At 38.8% G+C, this 19,504-nt stretch overlaps 1 protein-coding gene across 1 annotated transcript in view; it reads left to right on the forward strand.

The window, feature by feature from the left end:
* Dpyd (dihydropyrimidine dehydrogenase) overlaps positions 1–19,504 on the forward strand; it is an 864,105-nt gene that overhangs the window by 28,979 nt on the left and 815,622 nt on the right. Inside the window, 1 exon segment of the mRNA NM_031027.2 lies at positions 6,996–7,106. Coding sequence (NP_112289.2) covers positions 6,996–7,106 — 111 coding nt within the window.

Here is a 19,504-nt window from a genome sequence, read left to right on the forward strand (position 1 = left end):
AGTAATGACAGACATAAGAAACAGGGGGGTACTTGGTTGACACTGAACCTTGAGAGCGAGTATATGCTCAACAAGTAAGTTCTCTGAACAGTCCTATGTTCAACAGACTTTCCTAGTCTGCTCTTCTGTTAGTTGAGAGAATTTACTCAAATAAAAATAATGTTAGTAGAGCGAAGAGTACTTAAGTAAAGTAGAAGAAAATACACTGTTATATCAAGATTAAGTATATATGACCAATTAGGAAAGGAGTAAAACCAGCATACTTTAAATTATTTGTTTCCTTTTACCTCATACAAGGAAATGACCCATAGAACCCTTGGCATATACCATCAATAATAAAATTCAAGCATAATCTGAGTAAGATAAAATTTAATTCATCAACTTGACCAGGTACAACTCAAACATGAGTATACAGTATCATTTTTATAGCTCAGAATTACAAGGAACAACTAGTGTTGAGTAGAAAGGTTCATAATTCAAATATAAAGGGTGAAGAAAATGGTATATTTTATCTAGTAAATCAATATGGTCATATAAATATTGGCACAGGTTTTTGAAAGACGTCTGCCTGGCCAAATGGCTTTCTGCACCTGGACTTTGAACTGCCAAGTGATTCTAAAGGTCTAACGTTTTATTACCAGCGATTAGTGCTTCTATCCAGGAAGAGTAGGTATGCGACTGTAGGCAACATGTCTGCTCCCCACACTCTCTAGGATGAGGCAAAAAACATGCAATGTGTTTGGGCTGTAGAAACCCAAATGCTTCTACCTGTAATGTTCACAGAAGCCAGTGACAGCACACGATTCTTTAGATTTTGTGTAGAATGGATTTGGATCACATTTTATTATTTTCTAACTCCACTGGGGAGGGGGGAAATCATGCCATGAAATTTACTCAAACTCTATTTTTTTGCCTCCATGTGCACCAGTACATTCTCACAATTCCTCTATAACTGATTGGAAAATCCAAAGCCAGAGTCTTGGATGAGAGAAGAGTCTCCCTCTATTAGCAGTAACTTGATATCTGAAAGGGTTAATGGGCTTCTTGAAGTGCTCGTTTATCCAGAGCACAGGGAACTTTGTGATCCTGGTAAGGACCTGGCTTTGGTCATCTCTTAGGAAGAATGTAATTTAGAACTCCTCCTTATTATTATTATTCTAGCTGCTTGCTTATCGATGATATTGACTTTGGGTTTTAAAAAGTCTTGCTTTGGAAAATTGTTCTGAGCAGCTCTTAACCACTCACGTCATGTATTCTTATTTTATATCACCTTTCATCTTGGATATTATTAAGTCAAATCCTTGGTAACCATTCTCCACAATCTAATTTATTTTTACCCAAGATCCATTGAATTCAACTCAATGCCTTCTCGTAAAAGGTTAACCCAATATTTCATGCTGTTATACTTTATGTTTGTGTTATGTGAAAGAAAAGTAACCATGATAAGCAGCCAATAAATTACATTCCAAATGTTTACTTCCAAAAGTTACATTACTATGCCAGCATAGATAAATGTGATCATTTATCACAATATGGTATGTGGATGTAAAAGGTAAAATAAATATAGTCATATTTCTTGCATGATTCCTACTTTGTTTTCTTTAAATGTTGGCCACAATACCTTTGAACTTGTTCTTTTATTTATTGACTTGTATTACCACATGGTGCTGTAGTTATTCAGGTCTGAAAAGGTAAGCAACAGTACTGTATTTATAGTGATAAAATATCTTTAACTTTTCCTGTAAAATACGAGCCTTGAATTTTCTAAAGTTGACATCTAAAAATCAGCTATTTTTTTTAAATTTCAAGGAATAATCATTTAGAATGAGAGCTTTAGTGTGAATGTCCTATTTGAAGGACACAGATAACTATCCTGATAGAGTGAAGAAACATGTCTGCCATTTGTAAGAATTATGAAAAATAATTTTATCACATTTATGAAAGTAAGTCAAGTCCCAAAGTTGTTCATTAAAGTGAACACACTGTACAGTTACATGAATTGAATGCATTGCTTAAAATTATTAACAACTTTATCAAAATATAATTTCCATAGCATAACTTATTATATAAAGGAAAGCATTCAGCTTTTTAAATGTATTCATAGGGTTATTTTAACAACACAGAGTTGAGCTTCATCATGACACATAGAAAATACATACTTTTGTTGTTACTTATCATTTTTCCAGAGTATCATGGTTGGATCTTGCTTTTCATCCAGAATTCCATGAGAATACTTTATTATGAACTGTGGTGCATCTTTGTTTTCGCTGTTCGCTTGTTGTTGATATTTGTTTTATTATTACTTGGGAAGCCAAACCAGGGCTTCTCTTTTCTCCATGTCATCTTGGCAGATGGCTTCATGGCAGAAGTATGTTAAGGGAGAAAACATATGGTTAGACAGAGACTCAGAACTTTGGGAGAGGGTGGTTTTGATCACCCGGACCAGACACTACTGCTTACATGGGAATCACCCCTTTAAGAGTATCACACTGCAGACTATACTTCTAACATGTAAACCTTTGGAGATGCCCTCAACCATTACCGTAGCACGTAGCATATATTTGTGAATGAGTATATTTAAACAAAATGTTAATATAACAATGTGGCTATTAATCTTGTGTTGTCACGATAGAGGACTCATACTTTTGTTTAGTGCCTAGATAGATAATTTAGCGAAGTCTATTTCCCCTGCAGTCTGCACCTCTGACATTTTTATATGGCAGAGCACTGGACATGGACAGGGGTGATTTTGATAACAGCATTTTTAGTTGTTCGTTTCTTTGTTTTTAGACAACTTTCATTAAAAATGTTCTTTGAGGTTTCATAAATATGTGTAATGAATCCAGTTTACTCTCAAAGGCATTCTCTCTTATCTGCTTTCCAGGCCTGTTCTCCCAATCCCAGCTCTGTAAGTCCTTTCCTTACACACTATCTTTGTTTGCCCTGTCTTATGAAGCATAGAGTCTTCTGTGTGACCTGGGGTTTGTACAGCAGTTTAAGCCGAGCTCTTGTACTCACCCCTTTCCACCTCTCTCTCTGAATCTTTGTTCCTGTTGCTAGCATACCTAGTGCCTGCTTTGTATAGCCCTCTGAAGGGTCAGTTGCCCTCTGGCATACTTCAGTTGATTTTGGACTGATTTATAAAGGCTGCTTTTGAGGTGAGTCTTTGAGGGCTTTTCTTAAGAGCCTGTTTTACCTGCTCTTCGCGTTTTCTCTGGTGAACTCTCTGCCCATGTTACTTATATTTATTTTCCCACGGAAGACTTCAGCTTTTTGTAAACTGTTTGCTGTCAAAGTCCCAATTTCTCATAAGAAGATTCCTAGGATAGAAGCTCCCCACACAGGAGTCAGGGGTCCCAGTAAATTCAACTCGTTGTCTGTTCACACCACTGCCTTTTCTTTTGGGAAAATCTCTGTACCATAGCCCCAGAGCTTGGGATAGTGACAGTGACTTCTCCAAAAGTGACATGCTGACTTTGTGACCAGGGTACTGGGTGTGGGCAGCCATCCCTGGGTGTCTCAGTGGGTTGCTCCTGATGATCAGTGCTCAGCTGACCGTTTGTTGTTGCTGTGTCACTGTCATCACAGTGGAGCCTCTAATCAGGAAGTGAGGACTGTTCTGGGTACAAGAAACTCTTGCGGCTAAGCTAGGATTATAGGAACTTCCTCTACATAATTGGGGGTTGGGTCTGAGACATTCTGACAGAATGTTCTTCCCTGACAGGCACTACAGATGCCATAGTCTTCAGTTGGAATTTGAGCAGAAGAAGCCTTACTTTCTGGTTTACACGTTCCTAGAGTTGGGCTACTGTGGCATAGACTGGGAAGAGTTAGAGTGGTGGCTGGTATTTCAGACTCCATGGCTCTTCAGGGTTCTTTCTGAATTGTAGCAAAGTGTATTCAATTGATGTGCTTTCTCCTCCTCTTCTGTCTCCTCCTCCTCAAGACAAGTTCCTGAGAAATTAAAGGTTGCTTTCATCAGCTGTTTTGCTGGAGTTGGTCTCTATGAATCCTGAAGTGATCTCCTAGTGTTTACTTTTTATGTTAAAGTCAAGAGGTCTCATTGATTTTTTTTAATTTTGGGGGAGTTGATAATAACTATTTTTTAAAATTACATTCATTCTCTCTCTCTCTCTCTCTGTGTGTGTGTGTGTGTGTGTGTGTGTGTGTGTGTGTGTGTGTGTGTGTGTGTACACTGTGCTAGAGGGCATGTATAGAATCAGAGTACAGTACAAAATTGTTTTTTCACTCTACCAATGGGTTCTGGGGATTGACCTTAGGTTGTCAGGGTGCCTATGCAATGCAATGCATTTCTTTTCTGTTTTTAATTGATTATTTATTTACATTTCAAATGTTATCCCCATTCCTGGTTTCCCTCCACAAATCCCCTATCCTATTCCCCTCCCCTGTGCTTCTATGAAGGTGCTTCCCAACCCACTGTGTTACTCTTGCGTCCCTGTCCTAGCATTTCCTTATGAGGGGCCCTTGCTGACAGGAGCCTGATATAGCTGTCTCCTGAGAGGTTCTTCCAGAGCCTGACCAGTACAAATGTGGGTGCTCGCAGCCAAACACCAGACTGTGAATGGGACCCCAATAGAAGAGTTAGGGGAATGACTGAAGGAGCTGAAAGAGTTTGCAACCTCATAGGAAGAACAACAACATCAACCAACCAGACCTCCCAGAGCTCCCTGGGGCTAAAACCACCAACCAAAGAGTACACATGGAGGGACCCATGGCCCCAACTGCAGCTGCATATGTAGCAGAAGATGTTTTTTCTGACACCAGTGGGAGAGGAGACCCTTGGTCCTGAGGAGGCTCGATGCCCCGAAATTCTTCAATGAACTATTCGGATGCCATTTAGTATTTGATTTTTTTTAATGTGGTTAAAACAAGTTTCTACATTAGACATAAAAATAATTTATCTGTGGAAAATTTTGAATTAAAATCCTACAAGAGGACTGAATCACATCTCAGTTCCCTCTACATTTTAAATATGGTATAAATATAAAATATAACTATATTTTAAATATAAACTATAAGCATGGGTTGCCTCCTTGGCATTGCGTAGCAGATACTCAAAGACTAAAAAGAAAACCCCCAATACTCCATCTTTCAGAGTTCTCAGTTTATGAGGGAAGAAAGCATCCATCAGCAGTGCTAAGCTGGGGCTGCTTGTCCTGCTAGAGGTATTTATGAGCTCCAGAACAAAAGGGCCGATCTAATTATGGAAGACTTTCTAGAGAAGAACTTTGAGACATGTGCTCTTGTGGCTGACTGCAGTAAAGGGTGCAGCTATGATTGCTAGTTCTGACTCAGTTGAGAATAATACCCAAATTAAGATCTTTAATTTCAACAATATCAATTTTTCATATCTTACTAATTCATATCTTACTACAAAATTATCTCCCATTTTTTTAAAAGACTGAAAGTGTCCGTGCCTTTTCGGTCTTTGATTTTTTTTTTATATGTGTGTGCTGCACATCTGTATGTGCCTACGTATGTTCATGTGTTGGTTAGGCATGCAGATTCTGTGCATGTGTAGCACCCCCAAAAACGGATGCCGGCTGTCTAAAAAGAAAAGCATTCCTCACTTTACTGAAGCAATATGCCTTGCTAAATCTGGACCTCACCAATTCTAGGTATTCTTTCTGGCTAGCTTGCCCTGGCAATCCCAGTCTCAGGTTATGGAGGGCTGGATTTACTGGCAGCCACAGCCCTGCCTGGCTTTATACCTGCATCCTGGCAAGCTGAATGTGAATTCTTAAGCTTTCACGGCAAGTATTCTATTCACTGGCCATCTCCATAGCCTTATGTTTTCTAAATCTTTTCTTTTTTCTCTTGCTATTACATACTGCTTTTCACCACACCAAAACTGTTGAGAGATATTCACAGAAATGTTGATTGGGTTCTACTGAAGCATTTGTCACTGAAGATTTTCCTCTCTGGTGAAAATAAAGCTTTTCTTATTGGGGACACTAGGTTTATGATTTTATTAGAATTTTGTTATTTTTCAGATTATACTATAATTACACCATGTCTCCCTTCTCCCTTTCCCCTCCAAAGCCCTCCTGTGTATCCTTACTAGCTCTTGCAAATGCATAGCTTCTTTTAAAATATTTTACATGTATATTTATATGCATGTACATATATTCTGAAATATAATCTGCTCAGTCTGTACAACATTAGTTGTTTATCTATTTTCATGGCTAACCTTTTAGCATTGGGTAATCAGTTGGTGTGCTTTTCCCTGGGGAAGACTATTTCTCCCACTCTCAGCACTCCTTAATTGTCCACAGTTCTTTGTGTAGGGTTGGAACCTAGGGGTTCCCCACCCCCCGGCCCGACGATTGTGGTATGTCTATTGTTCAGTCCTAGTTCAGCTCACGCTCAGTCCCTGTTGGTGAGACCACAGGTGTAGCTTTTGTCACTATTAGTAGAAACAGTCTCACAGCAAATACCCGGATAATTTGGCTTTCAGTCTTTCCAAAATGTCTACAGTATCTACAATGTTCCCCCAGCCTTAGGTGTAGGGGTTGTTTTGTAGAAGTATCCACTGGGCAAGAAGTTTTGAGAACTATTAGATGGGATATTAGAAGTTACTATATTTACATGTTAACCAGTAATGATCAATTTGCAGCAATGACATTTTGTTTTCTTATTTGCTTAGCTTTACTAATTACAGCTTTGGTTCCTCTTAGCTTTTCCTACTGCATTCTCGTATTATATTTCTATAAACATCCTGTGTTACGTCTAAGATTTCTTTCTTAGTTTTTTGTAATACCATCATAGGAACTTCGGGTCATGTACTAATCTGTTTAGATTACATCTATGTTTTTTTTTTTTTTGCTTTTTCTGTTTCTCATGTATTATGAGAGTATTACCCTCAGCTAAGTCTCTCCTTAGACAGATTGAGTGATCTAAAATGAAATTTTGACTTGTCTTACCGCCAACACAATTACTTATTTCCATTTGTATATTATTTATCCTGTATTCAGAGTATCCTGGCTTTAAATCCTCGAATACAAGCTCATGCGACTCTTCGTTCCACCATGGCCAAGAAACTAGACAAGAAACATTGGAAAAGGAACACTGATAAGAACTGCTTTGTGAGTATTATGGACACACGATTTCTTGCTAAAAATTATACTGCACAATGAATACAGTGTCATTTGTATCTTAGAAATGTAATTAAATATGTTGATGCCGCTGAGCTTTTAAAATGATTTAGAGATTTTATATCTGAAAACAATCTCATAATGCTGTTTAATTTCAATGCTTTGCACATCTGTAAAAAGTTAAAATTTTATAAGTATGTTACCAGCATTACTTTTTCTAAATTCTTTTAAATCTAGCTTAATATTGTAACATATAATGATAGCATGCTGTAAGATTTTCCACATCACAAGTTCTAGTGTCACTGAGGAAGGTGGGGCACACGGCTACCTGAGTGTTCAGTATAAACCTTTGGCACCCAGGAAAGGCACAGAAGCAGAACAGTTTCTCTGAGGTTCCTTATTTCTGATATTTAATTCTTTAATGTGTTTTTATTTGCTTGTTGAGAGCAGGGACTCACTGGGTAACTCACACTGCCTCATACCCATGTGGTTCCTTCTATGCTTGCCCTCTGAGTTCTAAGTTTGTATTTTAAGCCACAGTGCTCAGTTTAGAATTCTTCTTATCTGTGTTTATGGCTTGATCACAGTACAAGTCTTTGGAAGGACATCACGGTAGCCCACAGTGGATTTCTGGATTACAAATATTTAAAAGTGGAAAGAATTCCTTTTTCCTGAAATACCCCCCAAAATGATTTTTCCAAAGTAATTAATGAGGCTGTGGCCTGAGCTTGCTTGGTGTGTGCTATCTGGATGCTCTTTATATACTGCCATTTAAGATCTATGACTTTAGTTTTGTCTTTTTCCTTCCTCCTTCCCTTTGGAGGATGGGATATAGGACAGGTACCCTGAGAAAGGTTTTGAAAACAAAGAGGCAGACCTACTGTGGCATGATCTCCCAGTCAGTTACAGCTGACTTGGGATTTGACATTGTACTTTTATTGGTCCACTCTTGTGAGCTCTGCTGTGACATTTCCTCACAGGTTTTTGGAAGGACACCAGGGTAGCCCACACTGGTCACATGATGACATGCTGTGATCTTATATAATGACGGAAGCAGTTGAGGAGGACAAGAGAAGAATAGTGCAGTTTTTAAATGTATCCTGTGAAGGCTATCAAGGAGAAGTCTCTCCTTTCAAATACGTGAAAGCTACAATCCAAAGACATCAGATGCTTTCCCTAGGGCCTTTCATTTATAAATGATCTAACATTCTATGTCCCAGATTCCATTTAGAAATAGAAGGCTTTCCCCATTTCGATTGTTATTATCACTCCTACTTTAAGAAAATGATCATTCAAGATGTGATCTTATGTATAGACTTCCTTATTTCATTTCTTGCAAAATATGTAACTGGCAAAGGTTGTGTTGAGATAACTTTTCTCATTCACGGATTCATTGTTTTGAATTTATAGAAAGGCAATCTCACAGATTTGATTTAATATGTATGTTACACGATAAGGTGGCTATTACAAAGCATCACAGGTAGCTTCGTAATATTGAACTGTTCAGTTTTCAGCCTAGTAGAGACTAGTCTGAGATCAAGGTGTTGACAGGGCTGAGACCTGAAGAGATCTTCCTGCTTGTTTAATCAATGGTGTCTGCTTCCTGTGCCTTTACCTGGTCTTATTGTTCTAATGACTTGTTTTAATCTGTTTACCTCTTTAAATATTGTCTCTAAATATCTACATTTTGAGATACTAGCAATTAGTATCTCAACACACACATTCTACAGAGACACAATTTAGCCTATAAAAATAACTTTAAACGGTTAAATTTACCCAGTTGTTCACCTTATAGTAGTGTATATTATGGAACGAATTAGGAATTAGGTAAACATTAATTTTGTAGAAAGAAGATTATTCGAGGCATTACTTATTCAGTAGAGGAAAAACAGAGAAGAAAATCCTCCAAACTCTAACTACTGGGTCATGGTTAACTAAATTAAAGCAAATATATTCAGTGTTAAATTGTATGGCCATTAAAATTATTTCTCAATAGTTAATACTCTGGGTTAAGCAGCCACAATCTACATTACATGTAAAGCACATAAAATATCACTGTATCTAATTGTAATTGTGTGTGTTACCTACACCTATACCTTTGCGCATCCCCACAAAGAATAAAAATGTCCATACAATTATTAATGCTGATTACCTTTGTGTTCTTGACATTTTTATATACTCTGGGTTTTCTAAAGTTAGCAAGTATAAATGGGAAGATAAAAGCTTCCAATCTATGGAAAAATAATAATCTCATTGTATAAGATGAGATTTATTTCTGAGATGCAGATCGCTCTGCAAACTCTATCAATACTCATACACTGAGAGAGACCAGCCATGAAGTTTACTCCTTGGGGAGATGGGGAGCTAAGGTTCAAGCTTATTCCCAATTCACTATTTGAATACAATTTCCTCATTGATATAAAAATTCGCTCTGTGCTTATATTAAGAATTTATTATAATTCTTATCAAAGTATATGATTTGATTTTTCCTTTTTAGTCTTTGTGGACACATAGCAACACCAACAGAACTATGCTTTGTCTCACCAGAGGAACCAGTAAGACAGATAGCACTCAGGAAGGCACATACCTACAATAGCCAAACAAGAAAATGGAGGGAAACAGGTGTCCTTCTACAATGTACACTAATATGGTAATTGGATAAGCTTGACTATAGCCCTGTCCTGAGATAAACAGATGCCCCTCTGTTTTTTATTTGGGTAGTTTAGAGGCCAAATAACAGTTCTGTAACTTGCTAAATAGAAAGGGGCTGATCTTGAACTCGTGGAGATCTGCTTGCTCCAGTCTTCAAATTGCTGATATTCTATCTGTGACCAGCATACCCACCACAGATGTATTCTTAAAGTCACCTCTGGCCCTTGCCTTGAGGGGGGCAGGACAACATTGCAGAGCCATCTGGATCTGGCTGAGACTGGATATTGTCATTGATACATCTTGGGTCTGCCTTGTTTTCTTCCACTCCTCCCCACTGGGAAACTCTGTGTGTGTGTGTGTGTGTGTGTGTGTGTGTGTGTGTGTGTGTGTGTGTGTGTGTGTGTGTGTAAAATGTAGAAATGTAGTTATCACCTCCTCTCCTTTGTGCCTCTGCAGTGGCCTTGAGACCAAGCTCCACACTTAACCCCTTCCTGGTGGAGTTCATTCTCAACTACTAGCTGGGCTGAGGACTCCTTTAAAAGTTCTGTGCTGAGAATCTGCCAGGGACCTTTCTGTGACAGCCACAATTTCCTTTGCTCACCTATCATCTCATCAAAGTCTTCTGGAACCCTATGTCAACCTCTGCCTGCCCTTTGTAGCATTTTGTGGTCTCCCTTGATAGCTTCTCTTCACAGTATTTGCTGCTGTTCACCTCTTTTCCTCATAGGTCTTCATTGTCTTTCCTGTAAGTGTGTAAAACCTGGCAAAGCAGGAGTTTTGAATGTCACTGGTCTTACCTTTCTTCCCCTTACCTGTGTTTCCAGCTTCTCACATGGCACCTAGCACATAGCTTGTACTTAAATACCTACCTACTGAATGAATGCATGCGTCAACAAATGAACAGAACTCCTGTTTCCCCAATTCTCTACATACTGGACATATGATTACATATTTTCTTGCATGTTGTGATTTGCAGTTCTTTGTGAATCATTCAGGCTACGTTCTTTAGTTTACTCATGATAATGTCTAGGCAGAAAAATGCTAAATGATTTATCTAGACTCCAATGAGTCCTATGTCCTTACCAGAATGTTTATATCCTGAGAAAAAGACAAATGTATTTATGAGAACAGGCATATTTAAGAAATTCAAGAAAGCCTGGGCTGTGATAGTCCTCACATTACTTCAGAAGACAGAATAAAGGCTTCAGTTTTGGTCTACCATGGTGAGCCTCGCTCCAGTCACACCGACACTGACTAGTCACATGTGTGCATCCAGGTCTCCTGTGAGGTTTTTTTTTTTTTTTTTTTTTTAATGCAGTCCTCATTCCCTCACTCCATTTCCTCCGTCTTCTTAGTCATTTACCTGTTACCTGAGTATCCATGTCTCAGGTGTTCTATCATATGCTTCTTAGGGATGAAGAGTATCTTTAGAGGTTCTAGTCTATACTTTTAAAGACAGACTCTAATTTCTTTCAATAAGTAGATCGTTGGCCTCTAAGCGAACAGCCATTGTTTTGTCCCAAGAATGAAAAATTTGAATTTTTTACCCAGGAATTTCATTATTTGGCAGCTTCCTAGCGGTCTATGACTAATTGGAAATTCTGAATTACATAGGGAATTTAACAGCGTAATGTTTTTGGACTGGGTAATGAATCACAGAGCACTTATTCCTAGTGTCTTTTAAGCAGGTGTTTCAGACCGCTGTTTATTTTTGACATTTTGAAAATGTTGAACTGTCCTAATTATATAAATATTTTGCAGTCATTTTTCATGTACAATTATTGAAGACCATAAATACTATGAATCAGAAAATTTATCCCAGGTGGAAAAAAAAAGGTGACATGGTTAAGTACAGTGAGTCATGTCATTTATTTTGAGTCATAGTGAATTTATTCTAAAATCATGACACACAGTAGGTGTTCATGGCTTAAAAGAACGATGATGATATAATGCCCAGTTAAAATTTGTTATTTCAGGTCCTATGTCTAAATTCTTATATTTTAACCTCAGAATCACTTTGTAGTAACCATTATATTTTAGCTCCTCCTCTCCTAAATGAAGGACTGTGCATACAGAGGGCCAAGAATCCTGGTTAATATAGAACTACATATTGAGTCTGGCCTGAGAGCCCTTTAAGCAGGGTACTTCACATGAAGAGATAAAAATCAACCACTGACCTTTTCTTTTAGACAATGAATATGAGTACAGAATATTTAGGCTTTTGACAGAGATTCTTTTACTTGTACGTATGGTTCTTTTTCCATCTATTACAGTAGGGTAGACATTTTGCCATTCAGCAACTGAAATAAATATGGATGCAGTCTAGGGCGTACCAAGGAACTAATGCTCTAAAGAAGACAGATATCAAAAATACTTACAGTAATATTTCAAAGAGAACAATATATGGGTTTTAATTATCAATCAGATTCGCCACCAGCTGAATTATTGTAGGATTTACTGTGGGAGACGGATTTAACGAGAAATATAGGAGGCAAGGGTTTTGGGACTGCTGTAGAAAGTTAGTCAATAAATGGAGAGCGGGGGTAAGGGAGTGTCTGAAAGAGTGCAAATGTAAAAATGATTAGTAACTAGAAAACATGACATGACAGGTAGGGGCATAAATTGGTGGGCAAAATGCTTGCTTTGCCAACACAAGTACCTGTATTCATCTGCAGAACCTACTTATACAAGCCAGGCCTCATGAGTATGCTTGTCATTTTAGAGCCAGCGAGGGAGAGACACACAATCCTTGGGTTCAGTGGCCAACTAGCCTAGCTTAACTAGCAGTTTTCAGACCACTGAGAGACATTGTCTCCAAAGCGAGAAAGCAGAGAGCCCTTAAATGTTGACACTTGACCTTTCCGTCCGACCTTCACATTCATGTATAGGTATTTGCATGCAACCAAACCCAAAAGAACATATGTGCACAAATTATACGACTTGGGAGTTGAACTGGTTTGTGTATTCATTGTTAATAGGGAAAACTGATGTGGAATATTGAATTTAGGAAGTGTTATTTCAAAGTTAAGAGCTGGTGATGAAGAGGTATGGGTTCTCGCAGTGTTTAGAGTGGGGAGTGCAACAGGGTTGATCTTCAGGTTGGGGTATGATTCAGCATGATGGAAGTTGGGCACTGTCAAATAGACAATATTAAATTACCATAGAAGTCAATGAAAAAAAGTGTAAGTAGGGACATACCTGATTCCCTTCACTTTAGATCTTACAGGGTTTTGTGTGGCACTGAACTTGCTGCCCATAGATAAGGAGAGATAGAAGGGAGAATCTGGCTAAAAACAACTGTGGGAGAAGGCAGAGAGTTCCTGCCAAGGGGAGACAGATACCATTTGTTTCTTGTTTAACCTGTGGTCTCGTGTGTTCCCAATGAGGTTCACTTAGAATCCCAGTGAGGTAATCTTCAGAATCATGATTAAAGTTTGCCTTCCCTTCTGGCCCTGTTTATCTCCCCCACCCCAACTCCTTACCCCACTTCACAGGTTTACCTGGTAACTACGAGATGATACCTAATTTGGTTATTTAAGTTCTAACAGATTCATTCACTCTTGTTTAGTTAGCTTAGCTTACAATGTGGCACTGCTAGACTTAATATAGAATGTGAGTAAAGGGCGGGACTACCATGGCCTTTCTAAGTGTAAACTTAATTTCGTGAGCTTTGCACCACATTGTTAGTGAGGAAGTAACCTGTCTTCACCTCTCCTTATACCCCCAAATTGCCAAACAATTCTCAAAAGCCTTCATCTATTACTGACACTGACTTTTATATTTAAAAGTTTTAATTTAAGCATACGTTCCTAAAATTAAAAAAGAAACATAACCAAGATTCTTTTCTTTACAAGATTTTCTTTGGCAGGTAGATAATTCGGTGTTTATGCAGAGAACCAATACAACTACATGCCCAGGGACTCAGGAAATGTGACTCCTTTTATTTTCCTCTAGTGGAACTTAATTTCTACCCTAGCAGTCTTTGTGGTTGAATGACTTTGTCTCTGTTACTTTGCAGTACTCTTTTCTTTCTGTCTGTATGTCTCCTCTACTTTTCTGGGTTGCTAAATGAAGTAAAGAGATATTATCTCATTGGTTGTAATTTTGATATATGAGGTAGGTTCAGTCAATTTTTTTTTCATTTTGGTAAATGTGTCTGTCTGTGGTTTGTCTGTGTGTGTGTGTGTGTGTGTGTGTCTGTGTGTCTGTGTCTGTGTATGTGTGTGCATGTGTGAGTGTGTGTGTGTGTCTGTGTGTGTGTAATGTGTGCGTGTCTGTGTGTATGTGTCTGTCTCTGTGTGTGTGTGTGTATGTGTGTGTATGTGTGTGCATATGTGTGTATGTCTATGTCTGTGTGTGTGTCTATGTGAGTCTCTCTCTCTCTCTGTGTGTGTGTGTGTGTGTGTGTGTGTGTACCTCTCCTATTCACACTCTGAAGAAGGACACTGTGTGTCTTGCCCTATCACTCTCAACATTCACTTGAGGTAGTCTGTCATTAAACCCAGAGCTATGCAGGTGGTCAGCAATCCAGAGCAATCCTTTTGTCTCTGCCATTCACAGAGTTGGTGATACAGGATTGCTTTAAGGAAAAACAAAAACCAAAAACCAGCCATTGGAGATTTGACCCTGAGTCCTCTAGCTTGAACAGAAAGTACTCTTTTTTTTTTTTTATTAACTTGAGTATTTCTTATATACATTTCGAGTGTTATTCCCTTTCCCGGTTTCCCGGCAAACATCCCCCTCCCCCCTCCCCTTCTTTCTGGGCATTCCCCTCCCCATCCTCCCCCTCTTGCCGCCCTCCCCCCACCAGTCTAGTTCACTGGGGGTTCAGTCTTAGCAGGACCCAGGGCTTCCCCTTCCACTGGTGCTCTTACTAGGATATTTATTGCTACCTATGAGGTCAGAGTCCAGGGTCAGTCCATGTTTAGTCTTTAGGTAGTGGCTTAGTCCCTGGAAGCTCTGGTTGCTTGGCATTGTTGTACCTATGGGGTCTCGAGCCCCTTCAAGCTCTTCCAGTTCTTTCTCTGATTCCTTCAACAGGGGTCCTATTCTCAGTTCAGTGGTTTGCTGCTGGCATACGCCTCTGTGTTTGCTGTATTTTGGCTGTGTCTCTCGGGAGAGATCTACATCCGGTTCCTGTCGGTCTGCACTTCTTTGCTTCATCCATCTTGTCTAATTGGGTGGCTGTATATGTATGGACCACATGTGGGGCAGGCTCTGAATGGGTGTTCCTTCTGTGTCTGTTTTAATCTTTGCCTCTCTCTTCCCTGCCAAGGGTATTCTTGTTCCCCTTTTAAAGAAGGAGTGAAGCATTCACATTTTGATCATCCATCTTGAGTTTCGTTTGTTCTAGGCATCTAGGGTAATTCAAGCATTTGGGCTAATAGCCACTTATCAGTGAGTGCATACCATGTGTGTTTTTCTGTGATTGGGTTACCTCACTCAGGATGATATTTTCCAGTTCCGACCATTTGCCTACGAATTTCATAAAGTCATTGTTTTTGATAGCTGAGTAATATTCCATTGTGTAGATGTACCATATTTTCTGTATCCATTCCTCTGTTGAAGGGCATCTGGGTTCTTTCCAGCTTCTGGCTATTATAAATAAGGCTGCTATGAACATAGTGGAGCACGTGTCTTTTTTATATGTTGGGGCATCTTTTGGATATATGCCCAAGAGAGGTATACCTGGATCCTCAGGCAGTTCAATGTCCAATTTTCTGAGGAACCTCCAGACTGATTTCCAGAATGGTTGTACCAGTCTGCAATCCCACCAACAATGGAGGAGTGTTCCTCTTTCTCCACATCCTAGCCAGCATCTGCTGTCACCTGAGTTTTTGATCTTAGCCATTCTCACTGGTGTGAGGTGAAATCTCAGGGTTGTTTTGATTTGCATTTCCCTTATGACTAAAGATGTTGAACATTTTTTAGGTGTTTCTCAGCCATTCGGCATTCCTCAGCTGTGAATTCTTTGTTTAGCTCTGAACCCCATTTTTTAATAGGGTTATTTGTCTCCCTGCGATCTAACTTCTTGAGTTCTTTGTATATTTTGGATACAAGGCCTCTATCTGTTGTAGGATTGGTAAAGATCTTTTCCCAATCTGTTGCTTGCCGTTTTGTCCTAACCACAGTGTCCTTTGCCTTACAGAAGCTTTGCAGTTTTATGAGATCCCATTTGTCAATTCTTGATCTTAGAGCGTAAGCCATTGGTGTTTTGTTCAGGAAATTTTTTCCAGTGCCCATGTGTTCCAGATGCTTCCCTAGTTTTTCTTCTATTAGTTTGAGTGTGTCTGCTTTGATGTGGAGGTCCTTGATCCACTTGGACTTAAGCTTTGTACAGGGTGATAAGCATGGATCGATCTGCATTCTTCTACATGTTGCCCTCCAGTTGAACCAGCACCATTTGCTGAAAATGCTATCTTTTTTCCATTGGATGGTTTTTGGCTCCTTTGTCAAAAATCAAGTGACCATATGTGTGTGGGTTCAATTCTGGGTCCTCAATTCTATTCCATTGGTCTATCTGTCTGTCTCTGTACCAATACCATGCAGTTTTTATCACTATTGCTCTGTAATACTGCTTGAGTTCAGGGACAGTGATTCCCCCTGAAGTCCTTTCATTGTTGAGGATAGCTTTAGCTATCCTGGGTTTTTTGTTATTCCAGATGAATTTGCAAATTTTTCTGTCTAACTCTTTGAAGAATTGGATTGGTATTTTGATGGGGATTGCATTGAATCTGTAGATTGCTTTTGGTAAAATGGCCATTTTTACTATATTAATCCTGCCAATCCATGAGCATGGGAGATCTTTCCATCTTCTGAGGTCTTCTTCAATTTCCTTCTTCAGTGTCTTGAAGTTCTTATTGTACAGATCTTTTACTTGCTTTGTTAAAGTCACTCCGAGGTACTTTATATTATTTGGGTCTATTATGAAGGGTGTCGTTTCACTAATTTCTTTCTCGGCTTGTTTCTCTTTTGTATAGAGGAAGGCAACTGATTTATTTGAGTTAATTTTATACCCAGCCACTTTGCTGAAGTTGTTTATCAGCTTTAGTAGTTCTCTGGTGGAACTTTTGGGATCACTTAAATATACTATCATATCATCTGCAAATAGTGATATTTTGACTTCTTCTTTTCCGATCTGTATCCCCTTGACATCCTTTTGTTGTCTGATTGCTCTGGCTAGAACTTCAAGAACTATATTGAATAAGTAGGGAGAGAGTGGGCAGCCTTGTCTAGTCCCTGATTTTAGTGGGATTGCTTCAAGTTTCTCTCCATTTAGTTTAATGTTAGCAACTGGTTTGCTGTATATGGCTTTTACTATGTTTAGGTATGGGCCTTGAATTCCTATTCTTTCCAGGACTTTTATCATGAAGGGGTGTTGAATTTTGTCCAATGCTTTCTCAGCATCTAATGAAATGATCATGTGGTTTTGTTCTTTCAGTTTGTTTATATAATGGATCACGTTGATGGTTTTCCGTATATTAAACCATCCCTGCATGCCTGGGATGAAGCCTACTTGATCATGGTGGATGATTGTTTTGATGTGCTCTTGGATTCGGTTTGCCAGAATTTTGTTGAGTATTTTTGCGTCGATATTCATAAGGGAAATTGGTCTGAAGTTCTCTTTCTTTCTTGTGTCTTTGTGTGGTTTAGGTATAAGAGTAATTGTGGCTTCGTAGAAGGTATTCAGTAGTGATCCATCTGTTTCAATTTTGTGGAATAGTTTGGATAATATTGGTATGAGGTCTTCTATGAAGGTTTGATAGAATTCTGCACTAAACCCGTCTGGACCTGGGCTCTTTTTGGTTGGGAGACCTTTAATACTGCTTCTATTTCCTTAGGAGTTATGGGGTTGTTTAACTGGTTTATCTGTTCCTGATTTAACTTCGGTACCTGGTATCTGTCTAGGAAATTGTCCATTTCCTGAAGATTTTCAAGTTTTGTTGAATATAGGTTTTTGTAGTAAGATCTGATGATTTTTTGAATTTCCTCTGAATCTGTTGTTATGTCTCCCTTTTCATTTCTGATTTTGTTAATTTGGACGCACTCTCTGTGTCCTCTCGTTAGTCTGGCTAAGGGTTTGTCTATCTTGTTGATTTTCTCAAAGAACCAACTTTTGGTTCTGTTGATTCTTTCTATGGTCCTTTTTGTTTCTACTTGGTTGATTTCAGCTCTGAGTTTGATTATTTCCTGCCTTCTACTCCTCCTGGGTGTATTTGCTTCTTTTTGTTCTAGATCTTTTAGGTGTGCTGTCAAGCTGCTGACATATGCTCTTTCTTGTTTCTTTCTGCAGGCACTCAGCGCTATGAGTTTTCCTCTTAGCACAGCTTTCATTGTGTCCCATAAGTTTGGGTATGTTATACCTTCATTTTCATTAAATTCTAAAAAGTTTTAAATTTCTTTCTTTATTTCTTCCTTGACCAGGTTATCATTGAGTAGAGCATTGTTCAATTTCCAAGTATATGTGGACATTCTTCCTTGATTGTTATTGAAGACCAGTTTTAGGCTGTGGTGGTCCGATAGCACGCATGGGATTATTTCTATCTTTCTGTACCTGTTGAGGCCCGTTTTTTGACCAATTATATGGTCAATTTTGGAGAAAGTACCATGAGGAGCTGAGAAGAAGGTATATCCTTTTGCTTTAGGATAGAATGTTCTATAAATATCCGTTAGGTCCATTTGGCTCATGACTTCTCTTAGTCTGTCTACATCTCTGTTTAATTTCTGTTTCCATGAGCCGTCCATTGATGAGAGTGGGGTGTTGAAATCTCCCACTATTATTGTGTGAGGTCCAATGTGTGTTTTGAGCTTTAGTAAGGTTTCTTTTACATATGTAGGTGCCCTTGTATTTGGGGCATAGATATTTAGGATTGAGAGTTCATCTTGGTGGATTTTTCCTTTGATGAATATGAAGTGTACTTCCTTATCTTTTTTGATGACTTTTAGTTGAAAATTGATTTTATTTGATATTAGAATGGCTACTCCAGCTTGCTTCTTCTGACCATTTGCTTGGAAAGTTGTTTTCCAGCCTTTCACTCTGAGGTAGTGTCTGTCTTTGTCTCTGAGGTGTGTTTCCTGTAGGCAGCAGAATGCAGGGTCCTCGTTGCGTATCCAGTTTGTTAATCTATTTCTTTTTATTGGGGAGTTGAGGCCATTGATGTTGAGAGATATTAAGGAATAGTGGTTATTGCTTCCCGTTATATTCATATTTGGATGTGAGGTTATGTTTGTGTGCTTTCATTCTCTTTGTTTTGTTGCCAAGACGATTAGTTTCTTGCTTCTTCTAGGGTATAGCTTGCCTCCTTATGTTGGGCTTTACCATTTATTATCCTTTGTAGTGCTGGATTTGTAGAAAGATATTGTGTAAATTTGGTTTTGTCATGGAATATCTTGGTTTCTCCATCTATGTTAATTGAGAGTTTTGCAGGATACAGTAACCTGGGCTGGCATTTGTGTTCTCTTAGGGTCTGTATGACATCAGTCCAGGATCTTCTGGCCTTCATAGTTTCTGGCGAGAAGTCTGGTGTGATTCTGATAGGTCTGCCTTTATATGTTACTTGACCTTTTTCCCTTACTGCTTTTAATATTCTTTCTTTATTTTGTGCATTTGGTGTTTTGACTATTATGTGACGGGCGGTGTTTTTTTTCTGGTCCAATCTATTTGGAGTTCTGTAGGCATCTTGTATGCCTATGGGTATCTCTTTTTTTTAGGTTAGGGAAGTTTTCTTCTATGATTT

The sequence above is a fragment of the Rattus norvegicus genome, chromosome 2 (genome assembly GCF_021556685.1).
Source record: "Rattus norvegicus strain SHRSP/BbbUtx chromosome 2, alternate assembly SHRSP_T2T, whole genome shotgun sequence".
In the NCBI taxonomy this organism is placed as follows: Eukaryota; Metazoa; Chordata; class Mammalia; order Rodentia; family Muridae; genus Rattus; species Rattus norvegicus.